Source organism: Delphinus delphis, chromosome 11 (assembly GCF_949987515.2).
Source record: "Delphinus delphis chromosome 11, mDelDel1.2, whole genome shotgun sequence".
NCBI lineage: Eukaryota > Metazoa > Chordata > Mammalia > Artiodactyla > Delphinidae > Delphinus > Delphinus delphis.
Window position 1 is genome coordinate 3912581 of NC_082693.1, and position 18685 is coordinate 3931265.

Sequence of the window (18685 nt, forward strand, 5' to 3'; positions counted from 1 at the left end):
GTTCTGACAGGATTCGGAAATGAGCATTGCCCTTCATTGGTAGGAAGTTATACTCAGGAGAGCATGATTTAAGGAAGAAATGACCTCCTCGGAAAGACAGAGCTGCAGTCTTGCAGTCAGCCGTCTGAGCCGCTGAGTTGAGGGCAGGAGCGTGTGAGGTCTCTTGTGGCAACCGGAGGAGTCCTGGGGGTGCTGCTCGGGGGGGCAGAGGCAGAGGCCCTTCCTCAGGAAAGGTTCATGCCCTTCCGGCCCCCCACCTGAGTTTGCGCTGCCCCCCCTTGCCCTTCCGGCTCCCCCGAGCTTGTGCTGCCCCTCCTTGCCCTTCCGGCCCCCCCCCGGAGGTTGCGCTGCCCCCCAACTTGCCCTTTCCTGCTGGTCCGTGCAGGGAGCCGAGTGGAGTCGCAGTAGAGCCTTGGTCGTGCTCGGTAGGCACTCTCGGTCAGGCCTTTTTCCATCTTTCTAAGGGTTTCCCATTTTAAAGAGACCTATTTGGAGGATGTCTTCCTTACCTCCTGACGTCCCGATCTCTCTCTGCCTCTAGCTGACTACATAGTCATGCAGTTCGGACGTGTGGCCGACGACGTGTTCACCCTGGACTACAGCTACCCGCTGTGCGCGCTCCAGGCCTTTGCCATCGGGCTCTCCAGCTTCGACAGCAAGCTGGCCTGTGAATGACGGCCGAGCAGGCGCTGGGCCTCCTCTCTGCAGAGCTTCTGGAGCACGCAGCCGCCGCTCTTGCGCTTGCCCAGGACACGGAGAGTGACAGGCCCCCCTTTTGGAATGGTCCCTGAGAGTATGTATGTACACGTGCACGGATGCACATACATGTGTGTACACGTATCTGTACACACACACCCTTCTCGGGGTCTCACGGCCCTGGTCGGGGTCACAGCTTGACTCGGGTGAGAGCCTGTCCAGAGCTCACGGTGACTGTGAAGGCGCCGCCCAGCGGTCAGAATCCTGTGCTTGGAGACTTGCAGCCAGAGGCAGCTTCTCACACTTCAGTACTTGGGTCGCTTTTTTTCAGAACTTTTCAGAGAGGGACGTTCCCTGAATTACCTTTAGTCTCCAGGTGTGCAGAGTTTTTCTGTAAGTGGGCGGCAGGCCGGTCCCGGCTGTAGGGTATCTCTGCCCCCTGTGGGCTTGGCCATCTTCCAGAACGGCCGTGTCGTGAGAGCACCTGAGTGGGGACGGTGCCTCCAGGAAGTGCAGGCCTGTAGGTCGGATCTGAAGCGGCACCCGGCCTCATGCGCTGTGACGTAGCCTTGTCTTTGCTTTGGCCACGGTGGTTTCCAGAGTGTCATTTACCGTTGGTGATCATTCCTCACCCATGGTGGGGGGGGCCCTGGGAGAAGCGCTCCTCTCTGCCGTCTCTGTGGGGGAGTGTGGTGCCCGTTCCCCAGAGCCAGCCACCGTCCCTCAGCTCGGGAGGCACCGTGTCACGGTCCCCCTTCCCTGAGGGCCGGCTGGCTGGCTGCAGGCTCAGAGTGGCTCTGGCCCCGTTTGTGATCAGTGATGCGAGCAGTTTACGTGCTTGTCTTAGTCGCAGGGTGGCCTGCAAGCACAACCTCTAGAGGTGGCCTAGTCTGCTTACGACTGCGGGACTTGACAGAGGCCTCACCACCTCCAGCCCAGGAGTGCGTCCCCGCTGGGTTACTGTGGAGCCGTTAGTGCAGACTCACCTGCAGCCCGCGTGGGAGGGGAGAGAACTTGCCATTGTCACTGCCCGGAGCGGTGAGGACCGGGCCTGGCTGGCAGAGCTCGGGCCTCTCTTCTTGGCCTAAGTGTCATCAGCCCCTGAGGCCTGGTTCATCCTTGGCGGATCACGTCCTGTCACTTTTCCTCACAGACTGTAAGAGTTTTGCTAAGTCGTTCCGATTGTTAGCCTCTCCCCACAAATCACACGGCTCTGCTGCTAGCTCCCGGCCTCCGCGTGCATCCGAGTCCTGAGGATCCAGGAACACCGCGAGCTCTGCATTGGCGTCGGTCACCTCCCAGGCCTTGTGGCCAGCCAAGCTGTCTGCCAGCCTGGGGCCAGGCATCGGCGCCTTGCGCTTCGTCCCGTCCCTTCTGTGGACTTCCTTTCTGTCCCTGCTTCCTATCCCTGCTCCACATCAAATAGCAGCGGGAAGGAGAGAGACCCGGGGGATGAGCAGACCCGCGGCTCACCCCACGGGTAAGTCCCACCCGCTCTGCCCTGACACGGCTGCTTCCCCTCAAGTGCCTCACTCATCAGGTGCCCGCCAGGCGCGCGGGACCACCGGCCTGACACTGAAAATGGAAGGCTGTTCACTCGTCTCCTGTTGGAGAATATGCAGTGTCTGGGGAAGGGGGGCCGGGGGGGACTGGATCTGGCCCTGCTTCCTCCTGCCCGCTCTGGTGCAGACACACACCCCGGCTTCACATCCTTCTTGCTTGATCGTGCAGGTGACCGGTTTCACATGAATCATATTTATACCTTTTGTACGCTACAGAAATAAAAGGGATTTATATAAAAACATGAGTGTTGCCATTCTTCTTTCAGACTCCTGTCCCTCGCATGCCTCCTACCGTCCTGTTCTGTCACAATAATTCCATCGCTTGGCAGCAGCGAACCAGTCAGTTCTTTGAAGCCAAGTGGGTGTCACCGAAGTTTTCATCCAGGTAAGCAGGGTCTGCAGACTCAGGGATCTGCGTCCTGGAGACTGTAGACTCACGTGTGTGCGACGCTGAGAGTGTCCTGGGCAGGTGCCGGAGCTGAGGCTGAGCAGGGGTGCCAGAGGGCAGCCTCCTGCACCGGGCAGCCTCCTGGGGCAGCTGCATTGGTGTTGCTTCCTGATTCAGCCGCAGAGCAAATTAAATACCTGATAGTGACAGAGACCCCACGTCTTACCTCTAAGTGTTCACATTTAAAGCTTCCCTATACGGACAAGTCGAGAAAAGTGTGTTCACAAGTCTTGCTGAGGCCTTCCTGCTCTCGGTGTCACGGGGATGGACGAGTGGCGTGGAAGGAAGCGGGAAGAGCCCAAAGGGCAGGACGAGAGCCGGAGTCGGTCTCATTTCTGTGGCTTGGCTTCTCTTCCACGTGATTCTTTATGGCCAGACAGGTTATTTGCAACACAGTTTTATACACTTTTCAGTGGCCAGGAATATCAATGGTCGTTGATACGAAAGACACCAGCAAGTGGTGTTTCAACGTCTAAGCAACAGGACTGCAAAAAGCTCTTTTTGATTAGAAGGTTAGTAGGTGAGGAAAAGGAATGAATGAGAATCAGTTCCCTTGCTTTCTGTTTCTTTCTCTTTTTTGGCTTGTGGGATGTTAGTTCCCCAGTCAGGGATCGAACCCATGCCCCCTGCATTGGGAGTGCGGGGCCCTAATCACTGGACCGCCAGGGAATTCCCAATATCCCTTCCTTTAGACAGCAGCACGGGTGCAGAAATAAAGTGACGGTTCAACTCAGAGTCCCTGGGTTCTGGCCCTTTTCCTGCCAGTGATTTGCCAACGTGCGCCCTCTGTAGATGGAGAGGTTTTGAGTTACCTGATCTCCTGTTCCTGAGTGATAAGAGTGCTGGCAGCCACCCGGAATTCCCGAGTGTGTTGGTTTTTTTTGTTTGTTTGTTTTTTTGCGGTACGCTGGCCTCTCACTGTTGTGGCCTCTCCCGTTGCGGAGCACAGGCTCTGGAAGCGCAGGCTCAGCGGCCATGGCTCACGGGCCCAGCTGCTCCGCGGCACGTGGGATCTTCCCGAACCGGGGCAGGAACCCGTGTCCCCTTCATCGGCAGGCGGACTCCCAACCACTGCACCACCAGAGAAGCCCCCCGAGTGTGTTTTGAATCGAGGTCTCTGCTTCTCTCCTGGACAGCTACGTGCTGTTCGTAGCTGGAGAGGCCTGGGGAGGAGCCCCTGGAGGCTGGAGCCAAGGGCCTAGAGAGGGGAGACTGGAATGGCGGGAGCGCGCCCCGGGGGAGGGCGTGGCCGCGCTGAGGAAGCCGCCCCTCCCGACCGCAGGCTGCATCTTGCTCCACAGAGAAAACTTGGGGGCGTTGCGAGCTGCCCCCTCCGCAGAGTGGCTCCTGCCTGTGTGCTCGCGCCACGTGTGCCACGCCTCCAGCGTGGTCCTCCTAAACTTCCCCACGTAGATCCCCGCCGGGGGCTCGCCCAGGACTGGTTAGATTCTGCCCCGCCCCTCACACATTTCTTGGCCAGGTGCATGTGGGCTAGTTTTGCCCCTCTCGCCGCTTCGGTCTCCTAGCTATTGTAGTCAGTGTGTACCCTTCACAGGTCCTACAACTCTTCCCTCTCCAAAAACCGGGGTGCGGGCATGGGGATGCCGCGGTCAGTGCGGTTTTCAGGCAAGCTCTCCCAAAACCGCGGGCAGCTCCCTGGCACCACCTACTGACCCAGGGGGCACATTACAAGTGCATTAACACGATGAGCGCAGGTTCTGCAACCCAGATGAGGCGACTTCACAGTGGCCCCTGTTGTCATGACTCTCTTGAAGGTCTGGGAACAGTAGTATTTGTGGAGTGCAGAAAGTGGAGGAATTCCAGGCAGAACGCGTGGGCTCTGGCCCCAAATGCCTAGGCATTTGGTGTAGGAGAGGGGCAAATATCAATATTATTTTTATTAATGTTTTAAGATGGGATAATGCATTTTGGTTGACTTTTTTAGCCACGCAGTTATGCAAAATGGTTTATAAATGCTCATAAAGCAGTTTAAGGTGGTTTTGCAGGGACTCTGGTGAGAGGAAAGAAGAACAGCATGGCTTTACTGGGTAACTAAACATACCCTGCGTTCTGGTCTCAGGCCTGAGCCTACCTCACCTTCCTTACTTTGTACCCATCTCTCCTTTCCTACTTGAAGGGACAGCCTAGGCAAAACAAACAAACAAAGCAAAACAACAAGAAAAGTAGCCCTGATGTTAATGGAAGTTTCTGAAATATTCCAAATATGAAAGGGGCCTCCATGGTTTTCTCTGGCTCTGCCAGGTCCTTTGGTCCATCAGGCCCAAGCTCCTCTGCACAGGGCAAGGCTGAGGCCCGGGAGGCCAGGTGCAATAAGAGTGTGCCACGTAGACGGTAGAGCGGGTGGGCCAGGGTGGCAGTGGGACTTTTCCTGGTCTGTTCCAACCTTTTATTACACATTTTGGTATAATATAGTGCTTCTCAAGCCTCAGGGTTTTAACATCTGGTTAAGCACTATCTACCCAGATTCCGTCCCTTGTGATTCTCAAGGCCTCCAAGAATAATCAGTAGTTCTCTCTCTGCCATAGTCTGGGGGCAGGAAGGTCAGGAAGGAAGGACGGTCTGAGACGAAAGGAGGGTGACAGGCAGAGGGAGGCTGGCAGTTAGATCAAGATTTTAAGAGTGGGTTTAAATGCAATTTTTAGGGTACTGATGCATGCTCAGGACAGACTCCATCAGGGTAAGATAGAAGGATGTCCCTAAAAATACGTCCTGATTTTGCCTTTGGTCAGTCTCCTGTGATTCTGTATCAGAGAGAAAGAGAGATACAGATTTTAAATAGTAATAATTTCATATTATTTAAAACACTTTTTAAGATTATACAATTAAAGCCTCCTCCCGTATCTGTCCCCTTCTTGTTTCCCTTGCCCTGTACTCTTAGAGTTGACCACTTTTCGTTTCCAATGTATCTTTCCAGTATTTCTCTATGCAAAAATGTATTTCTAATTTCCCACTCTTTGTGCACAAAAGGTAGCATACTATATACTTGGTTCAGTAGCTTGCTTTTTTTTTTGTTCCTTTGGCTGTGCCATGTGGCACGTGGGATCTTGGTTTCCCGACCAGGGGTGAAGCCCCCACCCCTGCAGTGGAAGCACGAGTCTTAACCACTGGGCCGCCAGGGAATGCCCACACCTTTATGATTGGTGTCTCCACAGTCCTCAGTTTGCCCCTTCGCAGGTGTTATCTGCCTGCCTGCCAAGCATCTCCTTTTGGATGGTCGACAGCTGTGCTCTCCAACACCATCGCCGCTAGTCACATGGAACTATTAATTAAAATTCAGTCAACTAGCTGCATTTCAAGGTCTCAGAAGCCATATGTGGCTCATGCCTACCATACTGGACAGCACGGATAAAGAACACTTCATCATTCCAGAATGTTCTGTCGGAGAATGTGGGTCCACAGAAATCTCAACTTTGGGTTCCAAAAATGTAACCCTCTTCTCACCAGGTGTCATTCCCTGGGGAAGTTGTGCTCGTCCCACTTCCCCATCAGAATGTCAGTAGCTTGGGGGCAGGGCTGTGACGTTTCTGTTCATCCCTAGTGCCTACCTACCTGGCGCAGTGCCAAGGACATCACACATGTTCAGTCAACGTGAGATGGAAACATGAGTGATAGGAGACTGAGGCCCAGACTCTAAGGGTCCCCAAGGTCGTAATTAGTATCGGCCGAGCTGTTGTTTGAACCTGGGTTAGTTTAATTCCCCAGTAAGGACATAATATGTGACTTTTGTTAACTTCCATTTTCAAAATTTTGTGTCAGAGTCACTGAAAATGAAACTTTTAACGATTAGACTGGAGGAAGCCTTTCCCCCCTTTTGATTTTTTCCAGGAAGCTCCTGGATATCCAGACCCTAAAGACCCCCTGGGACGCTCAGAGAAATTCTGAGAACTGTACGGAGAAGCCTTCACCCTCTGGGCTCCAGAAACCAAGAGTTTTGTGTCAGTCTGGAAATACACTGAATTAGTTTGCTCAGGCTGCCATAACAAAGTACCACAGACTGGGTGGCTTGAACAGAAATTTATTTCTCACAGTTCTGGAGGCTAGAAGTCCAAGATCAAGGTGTAGGCAGGTTTGGTTTCTCCTGAGGCCTCTCTCCGTGGCCTACAGATGGCCATCCTCTCCCTGTGTCCTCTGTGAGAAGTCTGTGTCCTAATCTCTCTTATAAGGAGGATTAGGGTGGACCCTAATCTAGGCAGATTGGATTAGGGCCCATCCTAAAGACCTCAATTTAACTTAATCACCTCTTTAATACATCTGCAGATCCTGTCACATTCTGAGGTACTGGGGATTAGGGCTTCACCATAAGGCATTGGGGGGTGGGGTGAGGAGGACAGGTCAGCCCCAGCACACACTGCCCCCTAGAGGGTAGGCCTGGAGTCTATTCTTGTCCACATTTCTCCTGGATGAAGAGACAACAATTAATACGGTGCTTTTCAAGTCACAGACTGCTTTTATTCTATAGATGAAATGAAAGACTCCAGCTTTGATAAAGGTTGGTCTGTGTTGTCGTTCAAAACACAAGATGCAGTTCAGATGGTATGGAGTGAAGAGTCTTCTTAAGGAAAAAAAAGCAAATAGAGGGAATTCCATGGCGGTCCAGTTCTTAGGACTGCACTTTCACTGCCCAGGACGTGGGTTCCATCCCTGGTCAGCAAGCCGTGTGGCACAGCCAGAAAAAGAAAGAAAGAAGGAAAGAAGTACAGCGTGCGTGGGTTGAAAAGAACAGGACCTGGAGTTACAGTGACCATACCCCAGCACCGAGTCAGCTGCATCCTATTTCTGAAGCCCAGGAAGAGGGGGCATGCTTTGGGGATATTTCAAGAGCAATATATTTCCTTTTACCTAAAGCCTAGGAAATAACCCTTCCTGGATTCTGCCCTTGTTAACTTCTTATTAGGCTATCAAATCCAGTTGTGGGTGTTGGTTTTTTTTTTAAGATGTGGAAAAAGTAGGGCAGGGTTAGATATATAGTTCCAGTCACATCCCACCCCTTACCCCCCCACCCAATTATAAAAGAAGTACAAGTTTGTTATAGAAAATAGAGAACAAAAAAATGAGCAAGAGGAGCTTCCCTGGTGGCGCAGTGGTTAAGAATCCGCCTGCCAACACAGGGGACGCGGTTTCGAGCCCTGGTCCGGGAAGATCCCACATGCCGCGGAGCAACTGAGCCCGTGCGCCACAGCTACTGAGCCTGCGCTCTAGAGCCCGTGAGCCACAACTACTGAGCCCGCGTGCCACAACTACTGAAGCCCGGACGCCTAGAGCCCGTGCTCCGCAACAAGAGAAGCCACCGCAATGAGAAGCCCGCGCACCGCAACGAATAGTAGCCCCCTCTCGCAGCAACTAGAGAAAGCCTGTGCGCAGCAACGAAGACCCAACGCAGCCAAAAATAAATAAATTTAATTAATTTTTTAAAATTAATTTTTAAAAAATGAGAAAGAAGGCCCCTTAATCTTCAACCTGTCAGAGATACTCACTGTAAGATTCTTTTCCATTTAATTTTCAAAAGCAGGACACAGCATTGTAAATCAGCTATACTCTAATATAAAATAAAAATTAAAAAAAAAAAAACAGGATTGGGACTTCTCTAGCCGTTCCGTGGTTAGAACTCCGTGCTTCCACTGCAGGGGGCATGGGTTCGGTCCCCGGTGGGGGAACTAAGATCCCACATGCCACACGGTGTGGCCTAAATAAATAAATAAAACAGGATCATCCTGTATACATTTTTTATTTTTATTTATTTATATTTATTTATTTATTTTTGCGGTATGGGGCCTCTCACTGCTGTGGCCTCTCCCGTTGCGGAGCACAGGCTCCGGACGCGCAGGCTCAGCGGCCATGGCTCACGGGCCCAGCCGCTCCGCGGCATGTGGGATCTTCCCGGACCGGGGCACGAACCCGTGTCCCCTGCATTGGCAGGCGGACTCTCAACCACTGCGCCACCAGGGAAGCCCTACACTGTTTTTAAAATCTGCTTTTCCACCTATTATGTCATGCACACTTGTCTGGTTTATTTTTTAAAATCTTATTAATCACTCTAAAGAATTCTATCACGTGGATGTGGCTGAATTTGTTTAATAGGGTATCATATGGATAATTTAACTATGATGATGTGGGTTGAAAAAAATTTATTAAAGGAATGGAAATAATACCAAACGACACATGATAAAAGTAATTAATATGATTTTTGACTTTGATTTTGGAGAATAAACAACACAAATAGCTTCCACACATCAAACCCAGCTCTGACCACACCGTGCCGTCTTCTTTCTGCACAACTTTCGTGAAGCTCGACCAGGATCCATTTGTGGGTCTGGGTAAAGTGGCTGGGATCACGAGGAAGTGAGATGAGGTGAGGTGTGGATTTTATGGTGTAATTTGAGGGGAGCCATGTGCATCTCTCTAGCTCTATCCAGACATGAAATATTTCCACCAAGAGATTCATTCCTGAAGGTCAACAAATGAGTCCTGTCTCTTGAGAAATGTAAATATCCCTGAAAGGGCAGGCACGTGTGTAAGATCACTGTCTGTCTTTCACCTTCGGGACTTCTGAGAAGTTTCCTTTATCCAGAGTGACCTCCACAGCTTGGGAACGGGAGATACCTAAAGGCACAGAGCTCTCTAGAAGCCTGTGGGAGGCTGAGGTTCTGACCCTTTATGGTCTTGGATAGTTAGGGTCTGGGGGAATAAGCCGGTCTGATCTCCAGATACCCTCTCAGCAGTGTGTGCTGCTTTCCTGTCTCCAAGGGACTCCGTCCTACCTTCCTCCCACCCCTCTGAGCCCAGCTGGACTGACCCTCCAATCCAACATAGTCCTGTCTTTCTTTGAGTTCTTATCTTTGCTAATGGTACCCCCAGTCGTTCAGCTGTCAAAGTTCTGTGATTTTTGTCTCCTCTCTCACCTCACAGCCAACTTAGTCACCATTTCTGTTGACTTTGCTTCTGGACTATTTCCTGGACCCCTTCCCTCATCCTCAGCCTCAGGACCACTACCCTGACTCTCCAATCCAGCCCTAACACCTGCAGTCCAGTCGAGGGGGGTCTTTCTGATGGAGGTGCCGATTTTGTCACACTTGTGTCCCAAGGGCCCTTTGGATGCCCCCTCTTCAGCACGGGATACAGTGATCTTCACAGCTGGCACTGCTGCTGTAATCCATCCTCCCCGCCTCCTGTTCTCCAGCCACACCAGCTTACTAGACTTTTCCTAAACTCCCCTAGTGTACAGGCTACCAGCCTTAGTGAGTCTTCCAGACTCAATTCAGCGAACTCTCATTTATCCTTCAAGAGCTAGAGTACGTCGCCTCTGCAACCTGGATTTCACTGTGCATTTCCTGGGGTTCCCCTATGGTGCTCAAAGCTCACGGACACAACAAATGGTTGTTACGCTAAGTAGCCAGTGCTTACCGTTTGTGTGTCATTCGGTGCCTGCACACTGTCCTGCGCTGCAGACTTTTCATGTGGAGGAGGTGTGACCAAGCCCTGACGAGACCCATCATTTAACAAGCAGACCAGAATTTATATCCAAATGAGACCTGCTTCCTTCAGTCTTCACCTTAAGAGATTGGATACTTTGTCCAGTGATGCTGTGATCACTCAAAACACCTTTGGAACGCCTCTCTTGGAAACAACTTCAGCACTTATAGCACTTCAAGATCCTCTGTGGTAGTAGGTTTCTGTTTTTTTTTTGGTTTTAACTTAACATTTATTACGCATTTATCTATCCCAGGCACCAAGCTGGAGCTGGGTGAAAGATAAGATAAATTGGACATTTACTGTGTCTCCAAGGAAGTTTCTGTTTGGTAAGGGAGATAAGATCTGGACCCCAGGACAATACAGGGTTAAGTGATAAGGCTGAGGTTGGATCTGATTTTTGGAAAAGGGCAGAAGTCCTTTGGTTTCAACTTCCCAACAAGGTGGATTGACAGGGGTATGTGTTTACACCCTGCATTAAGCCAGTGTGTTCTGAAGACTTCCAAACAGAAGCCCAGTGATACAGCCCAAATGCGATACAGTGATCTCCACAACTGGCACCGCTGTTGTAATCCATCACGAGACTAAACCCACCTGGCGTGTTTAAGACCCGGACTCCCCACTTTCTGGCGATGCTCCTCCACAGACCGAGTTTTCCCAGCTAAATGGAAAGCTCTGGAAGGGCAGGTGCTGAGGTCTTCTCCTTCACTATTTTCACAGTGTCTGGTGGGCGCATAACAGATGTGGGATAAGTGTTAGACGCGTCTCCTGCCGCGCCACACGCCCGTCACTTCGGGCATCCTCTCCCCACGTGCGCCGCTCTCCGCGGTGACAGCGTCGCAGGTCCGCGCGGGGCGGAAGGGAACGGCTGAAAGGAACGTGCGGGGAGGGCACGCATGTGTGCGCGGAGCTCCTGCGTCCTGGGCCCGGGAGCGGGGTCCCCGGTGGGCACCGCGGGGAAGGGAGCAGCTGCCCGCGCGCCGGACGTCCGCCCTCGACCGTCCTTTTGGGGCCGGCGCGGAGAGAGAGGCGTGCTGGCGGCCGGGCGCGAGGCCAGAGGCCGGCCCGCGGGTCAGGGGGAAGGGTTCCGGCCTCGGCCGAGAGCGGGGGGCTGGCCAGGACCGGCGGGAAGCCGGGCCAGGGGAGGAGGAAGAGAGTCTGGGCCGAGATCAAAGGGGAAGCACGTGTGCGGGGCGGCGGCCGAAGCTGGAGCAGGACGCCGAGGTCGCAGCCTAGTCCCCGCGGCCGCCCCCCGCCGGCGCCGCCCGCCCCGCGCCCGCGGCCCCTCCCCGCGTCCCAGTATCCTCCCCGAGGGCTCGGGGCCGGGCCGCCACTCCCTCCAGCTCCCGCCCTCGGCCGCGCGCATCTCATTCCAGCCCTCATTCCTCACATTCCAGGCTTCCTCCTTTCAAACCCCAGGCCGGGGGCGGGGAGGGCCCGCAGCTCCCGGCTCCGCCGTGCGGCCGCGTCCCCCAGGTGAGTGGCCCCGGCGCCGCGCCCCTCTGCCGCTCCCCTGGCGCTCTCTTCTTCCGGCCTTGGACCTGCGCTCCGGGCCCGCCTTGCCCCCCCTCCGACTTCCCTCCCTTCCGCCCTCCTGCGCGCGCTCGGTTCCCCCGGCTCCCTTCCTCTCCCGTTGACTCACCCCGCCAGGAATAGGGATCGCCCGTGCTTTCCCGTCAGTCCCCTTCTGGGAAAACTCCTCCCTCCGCGAGCCCCGCTCCGCCCGGCTCCGCGCACCGGCCACCGCGCGCCGGACCCCGCGCACCGACTACCGTGCACCGGGCACCGCGCACCGAGTACCGCGCGCCGGCGCGACGACCTGGGCTCGGGGCGGCGCGGGGTCGGCTCCGTCCCGCGACCCGCCTTCCTCCCCGCCCAGCCGATCGGCCCCGGTTCCGGAGCCCGGGTCTCCGGTCGCTGACCCCCCGTTGTCCCTGCAGCGCCCTCGCCGGCCTCCCAGGACCTCAGCGGAGCCGCGGCTGGAAGAGCGGCGCCGGGGCGGACTCCGCGGGACTGGCCCCGCGCGCCCGCCCACCTCCCCGCACCCTGGGACCGGTAAGGCGGCGGCGCGGGAGGAGCTCTCACCCGGGACCGGACTAGGTGGCGAGTCGGGCACGTGGAGGCGCGCGGACCGCAGGGCCGTGGTGGGCGAGAGGGCCGGGGGGCGGGGAAGGGGAGCGCGCGGAGCCGAAAGGACCGGAGGCGGAGCCGAGGACGCCGGCGGCAGGAGAGACCCGGCACCCGCGCCTCTTTTCTGCTGGGCGCCTCTCGGGCTCGGAAGAAGAGCCCTGGAGGTGGGTGCCTTGGCGGTTTGCAGTGCCGAGGCTTTGCGACAGCGGAGGGGACCTCGGCAAAAGGTCCCCGCTCCCCAGCGCTTGAGGAGCCTGGTGCGTTCTACGCTGGGGACCAGCGAGTCTGGGGAGCAGAGCTCCCAGACCCCGAAGCGGATATTTCCCCGGCGGGTGGGCCGACCCGGGACTCGCGCCTCCGTGTACTCGTGTGTCAGGGGGTTCGGGCCAGACCCGGAGGGTAAGTGATGAGTTCATGTGGCGTCTGGCTGTCCTGCCTCCTTAGCTTCGAGTGTATGTGAGGGTGACACCGGCTCACAGATGACTCACCTGGATTCCAGGAGGCGGATTTGTTTGTGTTGAACGGGAGCGCGTTTCCACTCGAGAAGAGTGCTGAGAGCTGAGTGTTTCTGAGCACTTGCGAGATGCCACGTCTCTCAGCGTGCGTTTTCCCCGCGAGGATGCTGTTCCTGGGCGAGACTGTCCTTGCTCCCTGCCGAAGCGGGGGCAGGAGACAGTGTCGCTGGTGGTGTGTGTACGGGAGTAGTTGGCTGTGGGTGTGGCCCCCAGGCTCCACTCGCCCTGGACCCGCGGAGCTGGAAGGAAAGCTGTCCACACCTGCCTCTTCCAGGCAGCTGTCTTTCTAGGGAGGTCGGTTTTGTTCCGCCTAGGCAGAAAGTTAAGGAAAGTTGAGATTCTTGCCTTTCGTGACGGTAGTGAGATTTGGGGATGTTTGTGGGGTTGGACCCCCCAGAAAGAGACCATTTCGAATCTTGAGATTTGTGTAAACAGGGCTTTACTTTACTTATTTATTTTTAACTTTTAAAAAATGTTATGCAGTTTTTAGAGGTAACTTTCCATTTCCAGTTACAACAAAATATGGGCTATATTCTCTGTGTTGTACAACACATCCTTGTAGCCTGTGGTACACTCAATAGTTTGTACCTCCCCCCCCCGCCCCTAAATTGCCCCGCCCCCTCCCCACTGGCAACCACCAGTTTGCTCATATCTATATCTGTGAGTCCTCTTCTTTGTTATATTCACTAGTCTGTTGTTTAAGTTCCACACGTAAGTGATATCACACAGTATTTGTCTAGACAGTGCTTTTAAATTTGGCCCCAAGAACAAGGAGGAATCGAACTACTTTCTCCTGGTCCAGCTCTCCTTAGAGCTGCCGGGGCAGTCAAAAGGAAGAATCCTCCTCCCTGGAGACTTGCTAGACCAGGAGGCACTGTCCTGAGCATTGCAGAGATGCTTTCGTGCCAGCCTGGAAGGGAAGGCTGCCTCTGATTTGCCGGTTGACCTGTGAGGAGAACCTTGTGGGGTATCTCTGTTTCCCCATCTCTTCCTTTCTGCTTTGCTTTCAGTTTTATCTCCATTGGGGTTTCACCATGTGAAACATTTTAGAGGAGGGAGCTGGGTAGGGCGAGAGCCACAATGCCCAGGAGATTGGCCGCAGTGTGAGACTGACAGCGCGTGGTGGGGATGGGCGGGGTGAACGCAGGCCGACCCCTTATCGAGTTCTTTCTTCATTCTCACAGCCACATGCTGTGGGCATAATGTTTATGGCTTCTTGAAAGGAAGGGACCAGACACTGCCAAGGGGTGGGGACTCGCCGCCCCTCCTCCACGCACCCTGAGGACACAGGTGTGCTGCTGGGGGCCACCTACCCCCTCACCGGCTCAGGCCATGTGTGGGTGGGGCTTCGAGGGCGTCTGGTCTAAAGATGGAGTAGAGCCGGTTCAGGTTTGGGGTCACACGTACCAGGGTATAAATCCTGACAGTTACTCGCTACCTTTAAGGCTTCAGGCTTGGTTTCCTGATGAGTAATATGGGAGGAGTTCATTAGTATCTATCGGAAAAGTTGGTGGTGAAAATTCAGTGTTTGCAGAGCACCTCGCACCGTGCCTGGCACAGCCAGAGGCGCAGCAGCCAGTGTTTCCTAAGCCTGTTTCAGCCTAGAACCCCTTTTTTCCTGGGAACTTCTCTGAACACCCTTTGCTAAACCCTGCCCTGCCATTCATGTTTGTTTAGCCAAATGGCTTGAGCGTTTGCTGTACGCCAGGCCCTACAGGCTTCTTCCCTCAGACTTAGGAACCAGGGTCGCTAGGGGCCCAGGTGGAGGTGGGAGCCTGGCTTTGTCACCGCAGAGCACAGGGTCTCCAGCTCCTATGTTCTAATTACTGTTTTGCCTTGACCCCAGGGTGAACTCGCTGAACATTAGTGAACTCTAATGTCAGCACCTAACTCGCTCATTTTATTTTTATTTATTTATTATTTTTTTGTGGTACGTGGGCCTCTCACTGCTGTGGCCTCTCCCATTGTGGAGCACAGGCTCCGGACGCGCAGGCTCAGCGGCCATGGCTCACGGGCCCAGCCGCTCCGCGGCATGTGGGATCCTCCCGGACCGGGGCACGAACCCGTGTCCCCTGCATCGGCAGGTGGACTCCCAACCACTGTGCCACCAGGGAAGCCCACTCGCTCATTTTAGAGGTGAGGAGCAGCCACTACAGAGAACAGCATGGAGCTTCCTTAAAAAACTAAAAATATATGGTCCAGCAATCCCATTCCTGGCATATATCCAGAGAAAACTGTAATTCGAAATGATACATGTACCCCAGTGTTCATAGCAGCACTATTTACAATAGCCAAGACATGGAAGCAACTTAAATGTCCATTGACAGATGAATGTATAAAGAAGATGTGGTGCATATACACAGTGGAATACTACTCAGCCATGAAAAAGAATGAAATAATGCCATTTGCAGCAACATGGATGGACCTAGAGATTATCATGCTAAGTGAAGTAAGTCAGACAGAGAAAGACAAATACCATATGATATCACTTATATGTGGAATCTAAAAAATGGTACAAAAGAACTTATTTACAAAACAGGAATAGACTCACAGACATAGAAAACAAACTTACCCTTACCAAAGGGGAAGGGGGTGGGGGCGGGATAAATTAAGAGTTTGGGATTAGCAGATATACACGCTCTATATAAAATAGATAAACAACAGGACCTACTGTATAGCACAGGGAACTATATTCAGTGTCTTGGAGTAACCTATAATGGAAAAGAATCTAAAAAAGAATATATATACATACACACACAAAATAACTGAATCACTTTGCTGTACACCTGAAACTAATACAATGTTGTAAGTCAACAATATTTCAATAAAAATTTTAAAAATAATAAAAATAATAAAAATAAAGATGGGAAACTGAAGCCCTAGTGGGACAGTAGCTTGCTTAAGGTCACACAGCTGGTGAGTGGCACAGCTGGGACTGGAGTCCACCCTGGTCCATTCTGGTCCACTCTGTCTCCTGCGCCGTCTCCTGCTCTGTGGGTCCCAATGCCCAGACTCCTGGCCACCTTCGTCTAACAGGCGTGGAGGCTGGCGCACTGTGCCTCCTGCCTTCCTTTGCCCCCTGTGACCCTTTGCTGGCAGGAGTTGGGACCACAGCTCCCTTTAAGGCTCTGAAACTGTAGCTGAACAGCTGCTGTCTGGGGGGGCCCCCCCTTCCCCCTAGGGTGTGGCCAGTTCAGGGGCCCAGGTGGAGGTGGGGCAGGGCTGTGTAGCCAGGCATAGTCTCCAGCTCCTAGGCTCTCATTCCAGCTTTGCCTGGACGGCTTCTGAAGTGACAGTTCTTCGCACGCTTTTGGTTTTTCCATGTAGATATTAGGGATATGGGCTGGGAGCCCTCCGCTGTAGCGACTGGCCCTTTGGGAGCATTTCCACCAGAATCCCAGCCCCCAAGGGCCTTGCCCAACATCCTCCGGCCTTCAATACATCAGGAGGATGGGCCCGGCTCCCTGCAGTGCGGACTGCGGAGGGTGGGCGGGCCCCCATGGGTGGGGACTCGGCTTCCTTTGACCCAAACTTCACTCGAACAATAGACTTCAGAGGAGTCACCAGGGGCAGGAAATGGGAGCTGTGCGGAGGCTGGGTGACCCTCGTGGGGGAGGGGATGCATATCCGGCCTGAAGGAAAGGCAGGGTGTTGGGGGCAGTGCGAAGGGCACTGGGGAGGGGCCGGTGACACACAGGGTGGGCCTCTCCTCTGCAGGGGCCCTGTTGACTCAGAGAAGCCTGAGCTGCTGAAGCCCATCCTCTGGCTGAACCCTCTGCTTTGCCTTCTCAGCCGAGGTGTCCCAGTGTCTGCTGGCCTGGCCCACCCCTGCCATGCGCTGCGTTCCCTCAAGCCCCCGAGATGTTTGCGTGCATTGTCCCGTGAACCCCCCAGGATAAAAGACCGCTCGTGTTCCTCCCCGGCTGATGGCCATCTTGGCGTTGAGCGTTGAGTAATAGTTGACTGGGCCGTGGGCAGAGCTCCAGGTGGGGAAACAGCCGGCCTGGGTCAGCTGGACAACAGAAAGGGATTTTTTTGAGCTACAGTCAGAACAGGAGGATAACCGGGACAGGCTGGGGGGCAGGTGGCGGAATGCTCTCCCAGGTGAAGCGCCCTTACCACGCCCTCATCTTTGTCAGAGTAGAGCAGACCTGTGAGAGGGGCGAAGGCCAACCTTGGGCGAGTCCGTTGGACCACACTTGAGTCGCGTTTCCTGAGCTCAGGTGGCCAGATTCTCACAGATCGCGTTTTGGGGACCTGAGAGAAGCTTCTGGGATCTGGGAGGAGGTGAGGACGGCAGGATAGCAAATGCTGTCCTGGTTCATCTCTTCAAGGGGGCAAGACCGGGGTCCTGAAATGGCCAGCTGGTAAGCTTCTTATCCATCCCTGGCCAAATTCCAGGTCAGATATTTGAACATACAGTCTGTGGGGACATCAGAAATGAAGTTGAGGTAACTAGTGGCCAACATGGGCTCACTCTACCAAGTCGTGGGAAAATAACCTAATTTGGGTTCAGGAGAATTGAGTGTGTTCTGGCTGATGGCAGCCGTTAAGATGGATTTGTGACCAGTTGAAAGACCACCCTGGGTACTGAGCTCACGTCACCCTGGGGCGAGGTCTCTAGTGATGTATGTCACATCTTTTCTGGCTTTGTCCTCTATCAGTTCTGTGCATGTTTAGGATAACAAGCCTATTGGATGACAGAACCAGGATTCAAAATCCTTTCAATTGACTAAAATGCTGAGATTAAGCAGAACCCTGAAATTAAAATAAATTTTCAGTTAAGATTAATACATGCTCATTATAGAACACCAGGAAAATAAAGAAATATATAAAGGAGAAAATAAAATGGTACACAGTGCCACAACTCAGGGATGAGTACCGTTAATATTTTGGTATATGTCCCTCCAAACTTGTGTTCATGCAAGTCTATATATTTTAACATAATTGCAATTATACTCTATTCTGTTTTTTTAACTACTCTATACTATAGAGTATATAAATTATTGAAAACCATAATTTTAAGGATCTGAATAATATTACATCATATGACAATACCTTATTTAACTGTGCTGTACTGGACTTTTAAAAAAATTGTTTTCAATTTTTAGCCATTCAAAATAACTTGACATCTAGCGATATTAAACATGTCTTCATATCTCAAGATGAAACCTAAAAAGTTTATGTGTAAAATCCTGCATTTAAGTTCAGAATATCAATTATATAGAATAGGAACTTACTGTCCATTCTTGTGGGGAAAAAAAAAAACCTTGGGGTTTTTGGTTGATGAAGGAAGGGGAAGGGAAATGAGCATTTATTAAGTGCCTACTGGATGCCAGGTGTTATTCTAAACATCTCTCTCGACATCTCTCTTTTAATCTTCACAGCAGCCCTGCGAGATGGGGTTTGTTACTATTTTTTGAACCTCTCCTTTACAGAGGAGGAAGAAGCTACACAGAGATTAATGCGGGGTTTAAGTTTGTACCCGGGTCCATCACGCGCTTCCCTTTGGGCCCTGTGGTGTGCGGAGCCTGCGTCAGAAAGGCTTGAGTCCAGTGCAGTCCTCCGGCCACACTGGGAGCCTCCTCTGGTTTTGGAGGTTGGACACACCGGACCTAGGAAGCACTGAGCTTCGAGCATCTCAGCCGAGTTTGGAGCGGGGGTGGGTGTTGGCATTTCTCTCCCAGGAGGCAGCCCTCCTTGCAGGGACAGCAGATCCATCCGTGATCTCAGGAGGCAGGACCAGGTGGAACTACACAGAATTTCTGTTTCTGTGCAGAACTGGTTAGGGATGCTTCGCCGGACATCTCTGCGCTGGATGGGAGGTGGGGTCAGATGACCTCTGG

General features: G+C 53.3%; 2 protein-coding genes across 5 annotated transcripts in view; both read left to right on the forward strand.

Annotated features, from left to right (window-relative positions):
- Nucleotides 1–2476, forward strand: part of TULP3 (TUB like protein 3) — a 42894-nt gene extending 40418 nt beyond the window's left edge. For all 4 annotated transcript variants that reach the window (XM_060024123.1, XM_060024120.1, XM_060024122.1 and 1 more), the window contains one exon: nucleotides 542–2476. In XM_060024123.1, the coding sequence (XP_059880106.1) occupies nucleotides 542–675 (134 nt within the window). In that variant the 3' untranslated portion in view covers nucleotides 676–2476. The remainder of the gene's footprint in view (nucleotides 1–541) is intronic.
- An 8614-nt stretch (nucleotides 2477–11090) lies between these two features.
- TEAD4 (TEA domain transcription factor 4) overlaps nucleotides 11091–18685 on the forward strand; it is a 63080-nt gene continuing 55485 nt past the window's right edge. The window contains exons 1-3 of the mRNA XM_060025929.1: nucleotides 11091–11265; nucleotides 11495–11670; nucleotides 12135–12249. Coding sequence (XP_059881912.1) covers nucleotides 11091–11265; nucleotides 11495–11670; nucleotides 12135–12249 — 466 coding nt within the window. The remainder of the gene's footprint in view (nucleotides 11266–11494; nucleotides 11671–12134; nucleotides 12250–18685) is intronic.